Source organism: Rhyacophila brunnea, unplaced genomic scaffold (genome assembly GCF_057557595.1).
Source record: "Rhyacophila brunnea isolate RB1 unplaced genomic scaffold, BYU_Rbru_1.0 scaffold_20, whole genome shotgun sequence".
Taxonomy (NCBI): Eukaryota; Metazoa; Arthropoda; class Insecta; order Trichoptera; family Rhyacophilidae; genus Rhyacophila; species Rhyacophila brunnea.
In genome coordinates this window covers 26,006,008-26,021,795 of record NW_028232860.1, presented here as the reverse complement: position 1 = coordinate 26,021,795, position 15,788 = coordinate 26,006,008, and the positions used below count along the sequence as shown (strand labels likewise).

General features: G+C 35.5%; 1 protein-coding gene across 1 annotated transcript; it reads left to right on the top strand.

Moving 5' to 3' along the window:
* On the top strand, positions 1-13,834 carry CLS (cardiolipin synthase). The gene is made up of 5 exons (XM_085948028.1): positions 1-467; positions 8,706-8,843; positions 10,662-10,877; positions 11,681-11,776; positions 13,456-13,834. The coding sequence occupies exons 1-5, from the start codon at positions 45-47 to the stop codon at positions 13,606-13,608; spliced, it is 1,026 nt and encodes a 341-aa protein (XP_085804154.1). The 5' UTR covers positions 1-44; the 3' UTR covers positions 13,609-13,834.
* Positions 13,835-15,788: the final 1,954 nt, after the last annotated feature.

The following is a 15,788-nucleotide window of genomic DNA, read 5'->3' as shown; positions in this document are numbered from 1 at the left end:
AATGTGAAAATTTATATCTAGGTTATAGAACTGTCAACATTATTATGAATTCTTTTACGAAATTATGTGGATTTAGGAGTCTCTTTTTTAAGATATCTAATATTTCTATTGTATCACTGAGAAAGACGAGGACATTCATTAATCCAGATGTCAGACGACCCAGACTTTTGTATTCCTGTGCGTTCGGCGGAAATCTACTCGCGAGAACTCATTCTTCAGACGAAAAGAAGCATATTTCGGAATTTCAAAAACAGACCCAGATTTTGAAAGATGTCATCGAGAAGAACAAGGAAAAACTGCGTCACACAGAACGAAAGTTGCGACTCAAGGGAGAGAACCTTGCGAAAGATCTACGGCACCAAAAGCATGTTACAGAGCTAAAGATAAGAGAAAAAAAAGAATTTATCATCAAAGATATTTTAGAAACCAAGTCTAAGGTCAAGGAGAAGATTGATGAAGCGATAGAGGTAGGTAATTAACAATTAAAACAAATAATATGAATCATCATATCCGCTCTACGGCTGAGAATTTGTACTTCGCAATGGTCAACTGAGAATTGGTTGTTTTTCATTTGCTAAACGTGCATGTATACTATGTGAAAAAATTACATGTGAATTTAGCCCCCATATTGAATAATTTGCGACCCATAGAATAAGATGAGTAGGTATCTATTCTAGCATCTGTTTGATAGGTGACAAAGCCATAAACTTCCTAAAGAGCATCAGTTGTTTTGCACACGGTGCAGTATATTTAAAATCTTAATACAGTAATCCCTCTCTCTCCCAACTTTCTGTAGGATGTAGAAAGATACAGAAAACATTTAAGAATGTTTGATCAAAAAATGTGTTAAGTATTAGGTATTTTATTTTTATAACTGAAATTTGAATTGAAAAAAAAAACAAATCGAATTTTCTTCCATTTTATTTTATTCTTCATTCTGTATATCTTTTTATTTCATTAGCTCTACAATCCATTGTGAATCTTGGCCGCCTCACAAAAAGGTTTCGTAACTGATTTTTTTGTGAGAAATTAATGTTTTTTTTTTACCGTGTCCAATCCTAATAAGATCGTATGGGCCTTCACAGAGTGGAGGTTTTGTATCAATAGATTTAGTTTTTACGAGAAATGGATGTTAGCCACTTGCTCAACCTATTAGGTGCATACTCTGACTCATACACAAATTGAAAAACAATATGTGTTCTTGCCAGACCCAGGATTCGAACCTGGGACCAATGGCGGCTGGTCCATTAGGTCATTTGGTCAATGACCCTCCAAAAATAAACATCTTACAATCTATGTAGGTTATAATCTAAGATGTAGGTACAATGTATTATAATAATTATCGGCTAACACGTCAAGGCGAGACGCACACGGACGGACGAACTGTGGGTATAAAAATCAAACAAACGGAATCCGCTCGGTCGCTATACCTTGGGTCATTTGGGAATACGCCGGGATAAAATATTTCTAAATATTTCTCTTTCTCTCTCATTTTCCATATGTGAAACGGAGAAAGCAAACATTTCGCCAGTTTTTTTTAAAATTTGTTTTGACGCAGCATAGGCAAGATTTTCGTCATTGTCCGAGAAAGAGATAACAATACATTTTTCAGTGTGTTAAAGGAAACAGGTATAAAACGTTGTTCTGTTATTAATTATTATTGCCTCGCGATTTCATCGAGCATGTACTGTATTACCTACTAAGCATTGTTTCAACCTTATTATTTTTATCTGGTTAACCTTTTTATATTTTTATTATTTCTGAAATTGTCTGAAAGTTTCATATGCAATGTCATTGTTTGTTTTGTAATATTATAGTACTCAACCAAAAATAGCTTTGTAGTTTAGTTTAAATACAACCTTTGACTAAAACGCATCGACTGCATTCATTGTGTTAAACAGTTAAATCATTGTATAAATGTTACCCTTTAAAATGTAATCTGCTATATCAATCATAAAAGTTACCTTCTAATAAAATCAGTGGAAATATAAAAAGTGTTTATATATAAATGATCCCGCCATTTCATAACAGTACACAACACTTTTTTCTGATAGTGACAGTTTAATGAAAAATGAAGCTAAAAAGCTACGGAGTTTTTATTAAATATTTTTGATTGTTTGACGTGAAAATAGACATTTTTTTGAAGGGTAAGTAGGTACCTATCTTTTTAATCTAACTATCTAACAATTTATAGCACTTCTTTTATAATGTATAAAAAGCCAATTTGCTATACTTACGTCTTTTAAGTGTACAACGAAAAGGCAAATTAAAATAATATAAAATTATTTAAAACTGACCTACCAAATTATCTAGCAAAGAGCCGCCAATGCCTGGGACCCACGATGTTATAGGCCGACAGTCTTGATGTTAGCTGCTTGCTAAACCTATTGGATCCATGCTCTGGGTAAAAAAAATTACATGTCAATTTTGCTGGATCCGTATTTTAAACCTGAGACCCTTAACTTACCAAGTGGATCGTTGCCACTTGGCACCGTTAATTCTTATGTCAACCGTCATCAAATTTGATTTGAAGTAAAAACAAATCGAATTTGTCTATTTCTTCATTCTGTATGTCTGTTTACTTTTTATTTCTGTATTTCACATGGATGAAGTTGCGGGCTATAGTTAATTTAAAATAATTGCATTATCTCTTCTTCTTCTTCCATGGCGCTACATCCCGGGGTGGGATTTGGCCTCCTCCACAACCGCTCTCCACTCACTCCGGTCTCTCGCCACACTTCTCCAGTTACCGGGTCTTCCTATATGAAGCCAGTCCACTTCTACGGCGTCAGCCCATCTCCTTCTTGGACGGCCTCTGGGTCTTTTCCGTTGGGGTAGCCACTTCGTCATGATCCTTGGCGCTCTAACTTCAGGCATTCTCTCCACATGTCCCGCCCATCGTAGTCTTTGGGACTTACAGTATCTTATGATTTTTTGCTGTTCAATCAGCTCTTCCAACTCGTGGTTCATTTTTATTCTGTAGTTCCCATTTTCCAATGTGGGTCCAAAGATTTTGCGGAGTATTTTGCGCTCGAAGACAGCTTATTTGTTTTCCTCGTTTTGAGTTAAGCACCAAGTCTCACAGCCATAAGTGACCACTGGCCTTATAATTGTTTTATAAATTAGAAGTTTACTTCTTCGGCCTAGAATTTTCGACCCCACCAGTCGCTTGCAGGCATGCCAGCATTTATTCCCGGAGATAAGGCGGATTTTTATCTCCTCTGCTGTCTTATTTTGTGTATTTAGGCTGGATCCGAGATACGTGAACTTGTCCACCCCTTCATATGCATGCTGTCCTATGTCTATATTCTGCAGCGGTACCTGATCGCGTGTGCTGACCAGATACTTAGTTTTTGACTGGTTTATTTGCAGCCCAGCGTTTTCTGCTTTTATTTTCATAGTGCCACCATGGTCGATCATCCTCTGTTTGGATCAGCTTGTAATTACTATGTCGTCAGCATAAGCGCACATCTGCGTTGTACTATTATCTACCCATCCTCTTATGTTGGTTTCATGAGCTATGGATTCCACCACAAAGTTGCACCACAATTGCATTATAACATAACTAATTGATGCGTGTTATTTGGCATTACTAGAATGCAAAATGTTAGGTGTATTATAATTGCCACTCGCGCTTCCCTATTCATTCCCCTCTCCGTGAAAGCATTTGACGTTTCTTATATTATATTACATTGATCACTGTCAAAATGTGTATTATTATTCTTTTGTTTATTCTCCATCCAGCAGGCAGTATTTGCCACTGAGAAATACATAACGTGCTCCAAATGTATGGATGATCGTTTCATGCCAAAACTCAGGACAAGCAAGTTATTAACATCAGTGTACCCCCTTAGTAGCTGATAATTTTTCAATAGGTCATAATATATCATGATCTTATTTTAATATCATCATCATCATCATTAGCTGTGATCAATCCATTGGTGGATGAAGGCCTCCCCTAGCTCCCCCCATTCTTCTCAGTCCTTAGTTCTTTGTTGCTACATATATCCACCGAACTTTGTGAGTTCGTTCACCCAGCGGGTTTTAGGGCATCCCTGGGACGTTTAGTGCCTCTTGGGTACCACTGTATGACGGCATTGGTCCAGTGGTTGTCCACTCGCCGAGTGACATGTTCAGCCCATTGCCATTTATCACTTATTTCAATATATAATATTCAAATATTGAAGATCATGTTATATGACCTATTGAAAAATTAAGAAATAGCAAAATATCTCCATGGCATTACCCAATGGACAGGTTCGGTACTTAATATCCACTCAATGGCTATTTAATTACCTTACTTAAATACCTGTTTAAAGTGATTGTTATGAAATTTTTGACTGGGTTTTTATTGAACTACCTATGTACAAACCTAATTAATTTTACATGAAATATTTACCAGGTTATTTAGGTAAAACAGCCATTCTCAACTGCTTTCTCGGTGGTAGTTTCTAAGAAATATTAAACTGTTCTCTGATATTCAATAAAATTATGCGGTGGTGCAGTCAATGATGGCAGAAGCCATTGTGTCATATTGGTTTTTTTTAATTGACTCTGCAAGTGTGTCGGAATTAGGGATTGAAATTCTGAAATCTCACTAATCCGTCACTTCAGAGGTCCGGCGCGTTTAGTAACCCAGCACAATTTGAGGCAGGGCTTGAATGTGAGGGAATAATCATCGATAAGAGATTATTTTCGTAAATAATAAATAGTCGTTTGGTCACTAAAATTACATGATATACTTAATGCAATATGTTGACAAAACAGTAATTTGAGAAAGTGGTAAAACCATGGACATCTGATCTAAAGTGTAAAAAGACAGGGAGTAGTGATGACTTTTACATATTTCAACAAAATCTATATATTATTCAGGATTAGCTCGCAAAGATACTCCAATTATTATTTTCGACCTTTACACGGTACCTAGGCCCTTAAATATTATTTTTATTTTTCAGTTTTCTAAATACGACACCATCCGGTATGTATAAATAATGCCAGAATAGTGGATTCTACTGTAATATTTTATTCCACATATTAGGTTTTTTATTCAATGGCTGTTTCGTTTGTAACACCATCATCAAGTAAATGCTTTCTCAATTAATTGGGTAAATTTTGGCCGTAATATTATGAATTTATATTAACAAAAAAACATACCAGAAATCTCGCATTTAGTAGCAATGTTTAGAAAGGTTTTACTTATATAAGGTTATATAATTCTACATAATATTTTCTAACCTATAATCCTGTGAACATGGTATTTTTGTGGGATTTCATAATGTTTATTATTTATATATGTAGTGATCATGTTACTCTGCATTAAATTAGTGACACACTTTAATATGTAGGTTTTGTTATTAGAACAGCACATTAGCAATAATAATTGTCAGCGTTTCCTCAATCATAACTAGACCAGTAGTGTTTGTTTTGATTGAAAATTACGACAATGTCTATGGTAATATATGTACTGCATTAATATAATGAAAAAAAAAATCTATGAATACTCACTCCACTCATCGAGTCCGTCACGTGCCGTAGGAACTTCTACTGTCACGACTTCTTCACTCAACATTGGACATCTGTTATTCCACTCGAATCAAGTCTCAGTGCATTCTTATAATTAATCTCTTCATCATATAAATCTCATCAATACATCATTATTCGCGATTATAATCTCACGTAATCATCCCTATTATTGTATTGAGTGTATTCTTGTATCAACTAATAAACTCTCATCTCAACCTACAAGCCTACAATCTTCTATCATCTCATCATAATTCACTTTTTTTTAGTCGACAAAAACAGTTTTGTCAAAAATCATATAAAAAGTATGTAAATCTGAAGTACTGAGATACAAACATTTTCCCTGAAATATCCCATCCCTAAAGACATCCCTACATATATGTTACTATCAGAGAAAATTTGAGAACCCCTGGTAAAATACTTTCGAATTATAAAATGTTTAATGCAATATTTTCACCTGTAAATAGAAACCAATAGAATAAGTATTTTGCCTTTTCTTCTTGATTGTTGTGTCAAATTAGACATTGTTACTTTATTTGGATTCAAATTTTTCATCTGAAGTATATAAATTAATATAAGTGTGTATAATAAATATATAACAAAATATGTGGCATATAATATATACATTAAATTAAATTACTTAACCAGTGAATCTTATCCGTGTTGTATAAATCATATTAATCTATACATTTGCAATGGCGCTCGATGACGAATTGGTAATAAAGATATAAATTCTGACAGTTGAATATTTGTTTGTAATATTACCGTCAACTGCCCACGTCAACAGTCCCACGATGGCCGCGCGGCTTAAGCGTCTATTGGTCGGACAAGTACACATATTGTTTTTCAATTTGTGTATGAGTCAGAGTATGGACCTAATAGGTTGAGCTAGTGGCTGACATCCATTTCTCGTAAAAACAAAATCTGTTAATACAAACCTTCACTCTGTGGAGGCCCATATGATCTTATTAGGATCGGACATGGTCATGGGTGGGGGCCTGCAGTGGACTAGGGAAAGAATGTGTGCTTTCGAAGCCGTGGGTTCAAATCCAACTCTCGAATCAGTATAAAATATAATCAGATTTACACTTCCCATGACCGTGACGGCAGAGAAAGGATCCGGAACAAAGCCCCACCCATGAGAGGCAAATTCGCAATTGCATATTATTAATTAAAAAATTGTGTCATTTATCAATTTGAAATAGGATGTTTATTCCTTGTTCGAAATGAGGAAGCGGACAAATCCTTCGAGATTTACCGTGAACAGAATAGTTTTCGTCATGTGTCATTATTTTGTCGAATTTTATGATACAGGTGTTCATGACTTGTTATTGTTTTGCATCTGGTCTAAATATTTTTATCTCCAATTGTTTATTTGGGCAAAAACTTTTATGTATATACATAGAGATTTTCCTGATATTTTTTTTGGCCATATACCAAAAAATATTGGGCAGTTGGGCCTTGTCCAGATGGCGCGTGTCTCACCCCGCTTTACTCGGGAGTACCAAAAATGTGCTGCGGCCATATAACGCGTTTCATTTGGCAGGGAACAAGTTAGGTGACATAATTCATTTTTGAATGGGCATAAAAAACAAGCGCGAGTGCAAAAATAAAGACTAGTAACTCAATCGTGGTACACGGTTCCTTTGAGATTTTAAATGTCGCGATAACTGGTAAGATGTATTCTTGGCAGTGTACAAGCTAGGTGATGTAATTCATTTTGGAATGGCGATAAAAGCGTTGCGTAGTCGAGAATCTAGCAAGTGCTTGCGCTTGTCGCCCAACAGCCACGAGTGCATGTGGACGGTTCAATGAGGTCTTCTTCTTCTTCTTCTTTAGCCATATCCGCCCCTTAACTGGAGCATATGGACACCACGCGGCGCCTCCAAGAATCCCTGTCGCTCGTACACGGTTCCTTTGAGATTTTAAATGTCGCGATAACTGGTAAGATGTATTCTTGGCAGTGTACAAGCTAGGTGATGTAATTCATTTTGGAATGGCGATAAAAGCGTTGCGTAGTCGAGAATCTAGCAAGTGCTTGCGCTTGTCGCCCAACAGCCACGAGTGCATGTGGACGGTTCAATGAGGTCTTCTTCTTCTTCTTCTTTAGCCATATCCGCCCCTTAACTGGAGCATATGGACACCACGCGGCGCCTCCAAGAATCCCTGTCGCTCGCCAGTCTTCTTGCTTCGTTCCAGGTCAGACCAGCATCCCGTAGCTCCGCCGTATACACTCTGTAGATTGTATTTAGCGGCCTTCCAGGTCGCCGGAATCCGGTCAGCCTGAAGAACAGGCAAGCCAGGTTAAAGTTCTCTTCTGGCATCCGCAGCACGTGGCCGAGCCAGGTCCAACGTCGCCTCTTCACTTTCAGCGTGATGAGAGTGTTATCTCCTCGTTGCTCCTAAAGTCATACCACCGCACACCCAGTATTCGTCGCAAACATCTCAGTATAGAGAGTAAAAACTAAGTATACGGTTGCTCTGAGCCTTCGTAAGGTGCCATGATTCGCTACCGTAAAGCAGCACTGTCAGAATGCAAGCGTCGAATAGGCGGCATTAGGTTTTGACCGAGTACAATCGTGAGTCCCAGACATTTCGCATCGAGTTGAATGTTGCTCCAGCCATTCCCATTCGAATAGCGAGCTCTTTCTGCAAAATGCCATCTCCCGTGATGTGTACCCCCAGGTACTTGAAGCTGTCGACGCTCTCGATGTGTCAAGGTCACATGTACCTTAAATGCGTGCGAGTCAAATTGCTACAGGCCTTAATTGAAGTTGCACTAGAATTGCAACTTCAATTGAATAGTGGTAGGCCGTATAGTGAAGTATAAGTGTACCGCATACCTACTAAAAGTCCAACCTACTCACATATTTACCAGGCTTAGAATTATATCATGGAGTTATTCACTCACCAAGTTTATTTTGTTATCCGCCAGTGCCGAACTGGTGAGTAGAGTTTTGTAGTGTTGTTCAATTCCCTCATCTGACAAATTCACATATCGCTTTGTTTACAATATTTGTTTTGATTAAAAAATGGATCTAATCGGTTTAGTGAATGACTGTTTTTATTGTGCAAATCTGTTAAGAAACCTCAGGAGGCGGCCAAGATTCACATTGGATTATGAATCCAATGCTAATGATATATATCTACTATCCGTACTCTAATTTCTTATCTTTTTATTTCAGAGGGAAAATGTATACACCATTCCCAACTTACTTTGTGTTGCCCGAATCGCGATGTCTCCCTATTTAGGATATGTTATAATCCAAGAAAATTATAATTTGGCCCTTGGTTTATGGGTTTTTGCTGGTATCACTGACCTGGTAAGTCGATGAATTATTCATTCATAGCTTCATATTGTTATGTATACAGTAGAACCTCGATTATCGGAAATTTTATAATTATCATCAGTTTTGTAAGATTATGAATAATGTTTGATTTAGAAAAGAAGAGTGAAAATTATTTGGATTATCTTCATCCCCAATCAGTCTGGATAATCGAGATTCTACTGTATTTAAAAATAAACCCTATCAATGTATTCGACATAAGATAGAATAATATAATTCTTCGAAAGAAAATCACTAAATAGGTAGTATTTAAATTTGCCCCTTATGCGCCGGCTACACGACAGCGACTTGCCTGCGCGGTATAACGACTTGCCTGTGCGATATAGACTTTTATAGCGCTTTTCGGTTTGCGCGCGCTTTAGTTTTCTGTCCATACACACAGGCTTCTCGATACAAACCGGTTTGTGCAGGTAAGCTTGTCGTAAAGCATGAGCGTCTAGTCGCCGGCGCTTTAGGGTCAAAGAAACATATTATCTAATTTTTCTCTACTTTAAGACCCCAAACAGAAGTAAATTTACATTCCACTGACATTAACAAGATTGTATTTTCAAGAGATACGCATTGAACTATTTATCTGCTGAATTTTTTGAAAAGTCCTTGTCCAGTAGAAAAATCCTTGTCCAGTAGCAACTCAAAATTGCTAAAAATTTAGATACATTTCTTTGACCCTAATGAGCCGAATTGTGACTGATGAGTTTGGTACTATTCTATAGGAATTGGTTTTAGCAACCCGAGTCTTGTTTTTCGGCATCTTCAGGAAGTACATATTAAACCCTAATTCTTTGGTTTTCAACTTAGCTAGATCCCTTCTCAGCAGAATAAAAACACTGTTTTCTTACATGTTTTGTCTAAAATTGTATGTACATACATTACCTTCTTACCTAATGTATTTTATCATTCTTCTCAGCTATCCGAAATGTCAAAAAATAATAAAAATCTGTAAAGTTCTGATATGCACAACACTGATGTTTAGAGCAGATACAGCCTCTCAGTGCCTCAGGCGGAAAAAATCTACATTCCACGAAACCTATTTTCAAAAGTTGTGTTATTTATTATTCCGTTATTTATATTATATTATAACCTGCATACCCACACAGGACGTCACTGGGTGAGCCTGTTGTTCACCACACATTTTCTCAAATCTTGGAATCAAACTAGATATAACTGCTGTCATTTTCATGATTCCACATTTTCTTGAAACCAGATAAGCTTAAAATATATGCTTTTCAAAAGCAATTTTTATATAGCATCAGAAAACTACATCATTAGATGTCACAAACTCATGCAACAATAGGACCTTAGAGCTGAAAGTCGCATATTCAATATTTTGCAGGAGAGCAGTTTTAACATAGTTAATCTAATCTAGGTAAAATACTCGCTCGCGAACTTTTTGCTATAGCTTAAAGGAAAATGACTTAAATTAGACATCCACTCTTTCCGCTCTAAAGTAAAATAATTTGACTACCGTCATTTTAGAAGTAAGTATTTTGAAAACCATATGACATTGGATTCCCAAATTTTCAGTATTAAGAGAACGTGAATACACATTTAAATCTGGATACTTACTTAAAAATGTGAGTTCTGCAATTTCAGCTCTAAGGTACAGCTGTAGCACTGTGACCGTGTGGCATGCATCAATTGTCTGGAATTATTAAATAAGTGACAGCCTGCAGCGTTCTTGGGAGCTTGTCACGGTGCACAGTTTGAATACCACTTCCCTAGCAGAGTTAAAATGCAAAATTGATAATATTATTCAACTAATTTTTTAATCATATTATCTTATATTCTTTTTAGCTTGACGGATGGATTGCCCGAAAATGGACAAGTCAGTCAACAAAAATGGGTTCATTCTTGGATCCCATGGCTGATAAAGTTCTAGTGGGCACCTTATTTCTCACTCTGACCTGGCAAGGACTGATCCCTCTGCCTCTGACCTGCCTGATTGTGGGCCGTGATATTCTATTGGTAGCGGCCGGATTCGTCATTAGATATAATAGCTTGTCGCCACCGGTGATTATAAAATACATACTTATTGCCATACACTGTTTTAAATTCTTTTCTATGCTGCTACTGTATTAAGACATTTTATAAATAAGTATTTAATACCACAACAGGACATGATGAGACCAATAGTAGTAGTGAAACAATCACAGAAAGAACCGAGCTTGAAAAAAATTTACAGTGTCGTGTCCCGGTATGAGAAACCAATGCCTTATGCATTAAACTATGAGGATTGCCATAGTCTTCCCCACCAAAATTCAGTTGTGACACAGTGAATCGAAGAAAGGTAAAAATCATTTTTAAAATTCGAAATTCCTGTTTCACTATGTCTTGCTGCCTGTATTAAAATCATTACTTTCCGGACAGTAGAAGAGGTCGTCGAGAGTATCAATGAGCTTAGAGAATTCTGGCGCTGTGAATGTCATGCATCTGAAGTGAGGAATACGCATCCGATCCTGTGAACATATGCCATGTGTATATAACATCCATAAGTTACAATTAAATCTGGCGGTAAATAACGGAGAAATCAAAACCACAAACCTGCATCCTGCGTGACTTTCTGCCAGCCACGTTTCTGTTTCGTTGATTTTTCAATTCCATTGGACTTTGACTCTTAATTTTGGAGAAATTGCCACATTTTTTATGTCGTATTTGCCATAATAATGCATTTTATGATGATTTTAATATATTATTATCATCTCAATGTGCATTCTTCTCCACTCAAAAAATATTGGATAAGTTTGTGTTTCTGTTGCTCTATGGCGTCCGTATGTATCTTTAACTAACCATTGCTTTAAATTTTTTCACCACAGAGGACATTGAGCCGCTACTTTGATGTTACTCATGTGACTGCGCAATTGGCACCCACATTCATTAGTAAAGTGAACACTGCTGTCCAACTACTGTTGGTAAGGTTTACCTTTATTATTGCGTCAATATATCAACACTCTCATCATGTAAAAATTTTAATGCTTATCCTTATACATAACATTCGAGGGTATACTGACAGAACGCATTAACTCAGTTTTTGCTGTTTTTCTGTTTTAAATGCCAAAATGTATACAATTTTACGCTCTACGTCCTGGTAAAACGCACAAAGGCATAGGATATAATGGTGAGAAAATAGAAACATTATTAAATCATATTGTTATTTTTTCATTCTGATAGAAAGCATGATAATGACCTAATGCGTTCTGCATATACAAAATACAGGACTTGTAACATGTCGTATATTGTGTTTGCCATAAAGGTTAGTCTTTATAATGTAGAAAAAATGTTTTTAAATCATAAAAAAATCTACGTGGGAGAACGCTTTGAAAAAAAAATAAGTCCTTTTTGCGATTATCTCAGAACTTGTTTTATTGAGTTAATGCTTTCTGTCAGTATACCCTCGATATAGTTCATTGAAGTTTTTTTATACTGTCTTAAAGCCAATTTCACCAAAGAGTTGTTGAGGAATTCATTCATTTTATGAACTTTGTTTATATACATAAATAATGGTTGGTAAATAATCTACCATCATAAATCGCCAGGTGTTCGAATTTATAACTATGCTCATCACAGTGTAAAAAGTGTTATGTATGTTATGTATGATATGTCAAATGCTAGCATGTGGCGCCCTCACTCAGCGGACAACTTATACTATTGGATCTATAATGTCGTCATTCCAATGCTAACTTGTTGTAAGGGGAAAATGACTGAATTGTGATCAGTTATCACTAATGTGTTTTTTTGGTTTCTCTTCAGTATGTTTTTGCCTTATATTATCAATTGGCTTATGTCTATGCTACCCGGAATACCACCGTATATATCAACATCTTGCATCCTGATGCAGGAGCTTGCAAATGAAAGCCGCAAAGCAAGTTTAATGATAAATATCTCGTAGACAAAAGTAATGATAAACTGCTTTGCTGACCCAAAAGCGATCATCAATGGCACTCAAATCGAGCGGGTCAACAACTACGTCTATCTTGGATAACAAACGTCAATTGATGGTGGTATGTATGACAAAATTGCCCGCAGAACCAAACTGGCAAGGAGTGCATTTGATAACCAGAATAGTATCTTCAAAAGCGACCTCCCATTGTGTCTTAATCGTAAAGTGTTCAACCAATGTGTGCTACCAACGCTCACATATGCGTGTGAAACATGGACTCTTAATGTAAGAGAAATCCAAAAATCATCATTATCACAAAATAAACCAATGTATAAGGAAGCAGACAACAGTATGCGACCGACATAATAGAGGTTGCTAAGCAGATGAAATGGCGATGGGCTGGACATGTCGCTTGACGAGGGGACGACCACTGGACAAATGCTGTCATACAGTGGTACCCAAGGGGCACTAAACGTCCATAGGGATGCCCTAAAATCCGCTGGATAAACGAACTCATAAAGTTTGGTGGATGTGTATGGCAACAAAGAACTAGAGACCGAGAAGAGTGGAGGGAACTAAGTACTAAGCACTAAGAACTAGTGGATCGACCCCGGCTGATGATGATGATATCAACATCCATATATTTAGATTCAATCTTCACACTTGGTTATAATATGTAATAATATATTATTTTTTGTTTTGTGAATTCAGGTTGGAAGTACCCTCGCTGCGCCAGTATTTGGATATGTAGACCACCCCATTCTGCAAGGGTTGTGGACTGTCACAGCTATATCGACTATCATCGCTGGATTGAGTTATGTAGTTTCTAGAAATACTTATAAATATATTAAAAAAACAAAATGATATTATGAAATACCTACATTTTATACAAACTTTAGGTTTATAGGAACTGATATTCTGTAAGTTAAACAATTTTTTAATGAAATTTGCTTTCATGATAATGTGTATAATAATATTTGCTTTTTGCATTTTGTTGTTTTTTATTTTATCGATTAATGTTTGAAATGTATATACTTACGTGTTATTTAAATATTCATTTTTATTACTTAATTATATAAGTAAAAACAAATGTTTTCTTTTATTAGATTTTGACTTTTATTTGATTATGATAAGTTGTGTGATTTATATACGCATGACCGGTCATAGTACAGATCAAAGCATTTAAAAAATACATTCTGGATTTGAATACATGTAAAATTATCATATTATATTCAGCGCTCAGAATGGAGCAGAATGCCCTGGAGCGCCGTTCCGGTTTGTGAATTCCTCGAGAATACCGTTCCGTCTCGTGGAATCCTCGAATATACTGTTCCTTCTCGTGGAATCATAGAAGATAGCAAGATGTCTTGTAAAAGTCTTGTAAATTTTCGAATATTCACGTCATTCTTATAATAATAATAATTATATACAATGGAAAATGTATTAGGCACTCATAAATCATTGCAGGTAGGTTGTATATTGGTATATTTAATCAATTAATGAACATAGTTTTTTATTATTATTTAAAAATTATCATGGTAATGGCAATCCCTTCTAAAATTTTCTAAGCTTAAAATAATATTGATACTTATTGTATATTTAAAAAAAATGTATTAGGCTCTCATAGACCCCTGCAGGTAGATTGTTTATGAAAAATGGCAATGCCTTCTACAATTTTCACCTATTTATTACTAAGCTTAAAATAATATCGATATTGCATATTTAAAAAAAAATGTAGTAGGCTCTCATAAAACCCTGCAGGTAAATTGTTTATGAAGAAATGGCAATGCCTTCTACAATTTTCAGCTATTTATTACTAAGCTTAAAATAATATCGATATTGCATATTTAAAAAAAAATGTATTAGGCTCTCATAAAACCCTGCAGGTAAATAATTGCTTATGAAGAAATGGCGATGCCTTCTACAATTTTCACCTATTACTAGCTTAAAATAATATCGATATTGCATATTTAAAAAAATATATATTAGGCTCTTATAAAACCCTACAGGTAAATTGTTTATGAAGAAATGGCAATGCCTTCTACAATTTTCAGCTATTTATTACTAACTTAAAATAATATCGATATTGCATATTTAAAAAAAAATGTATTAGGCTCTCATAAAACCCTGCAGGTAGATTGTTTATGAAAAATGACAATGCCTTCTAGAATTTTCACCTATTTATTACTAAGCTTAAAATAATGTTCATATTGCATATTTTGACAAAAATGTATCAGGCTCTCATAGACCCCTGCAGGTAGATTGTTCATCAAAAAATGGCAATGCCTTCTACAATTTTCACCTATTTATTACTACGATTAAAATAATGTTGATATTCCATATTTAAAAAAAATCGTATTAGGCTCTCATAATATAGAGCTCATAGATAAGGTAGATTGTTTGTATGTAATCTACTTTTCAGATATTCACTACATTCTTATCATTGTTGCACTGGAAAATATATTAGGCAGTCATAAACTTATGTAGGTATATTGCTTTATAATCAATTAAAGAAAATCGTTTTTGATTATTTTTTAATAGTACCTACATGGTAATGGCAATTTCTTTTAGAATTTTCACATTCTTACTAGGCGAATGTATTTGGTTCCTATAAAATTCCTGTAGAGTGTAGGTAGTAGATGGTTTATGAAATACAAAAGTATGTATCATGATACTATTTAGCGCAGGAAAATGATAAAAAGTAATAATAATGGCATTTACATCGTAAGTTGTGATTATGTTATATTAAAAAACATGCAACAAAGTAACGATGACATCAATCTACTCATTTTCATATTATGGTATATTGTCGTACTAATTGTGAAAATCAACAGGCATGGTATTTTTAAGTTTTTGAAGATCTGTGTATTTTCTTTTCTTAATTTTCAATCTAGATGGGTAACGGCTTGGCAAATCGCATAAAGTTATTGGTGAAATGCTTTTGTTTCTCCTCTGTGGAAGTATCGTCCAATCGTTGATAAATCATAACTTATAATGAACTGGGCCAACGAAACCAAGGGGAAATTGTATTGGTTTGTCCATTA

Coding starts and splice junctions, on each gene's coding strand:
- CLS (XM_085948028.1), top strand. CDS start 45: ATGAATTCTTTTACGAAATTATGTGGATTTAGGAGTCTCTTTTTTAAG. Junction 468..8,705: donor AGATTGATGAAGCGATAGAG/GTAGGTAATTAA, acceptor TTTTTATTTCAG/AGGGAAAATGTATACACCAT. Junction 10,878..11,680: donor ATAATAGCTTGTCGCCACCG/GTGATTATAAAA, acceptor TTTTCACCACAG/AGGACATTGAGCCGCTACTT.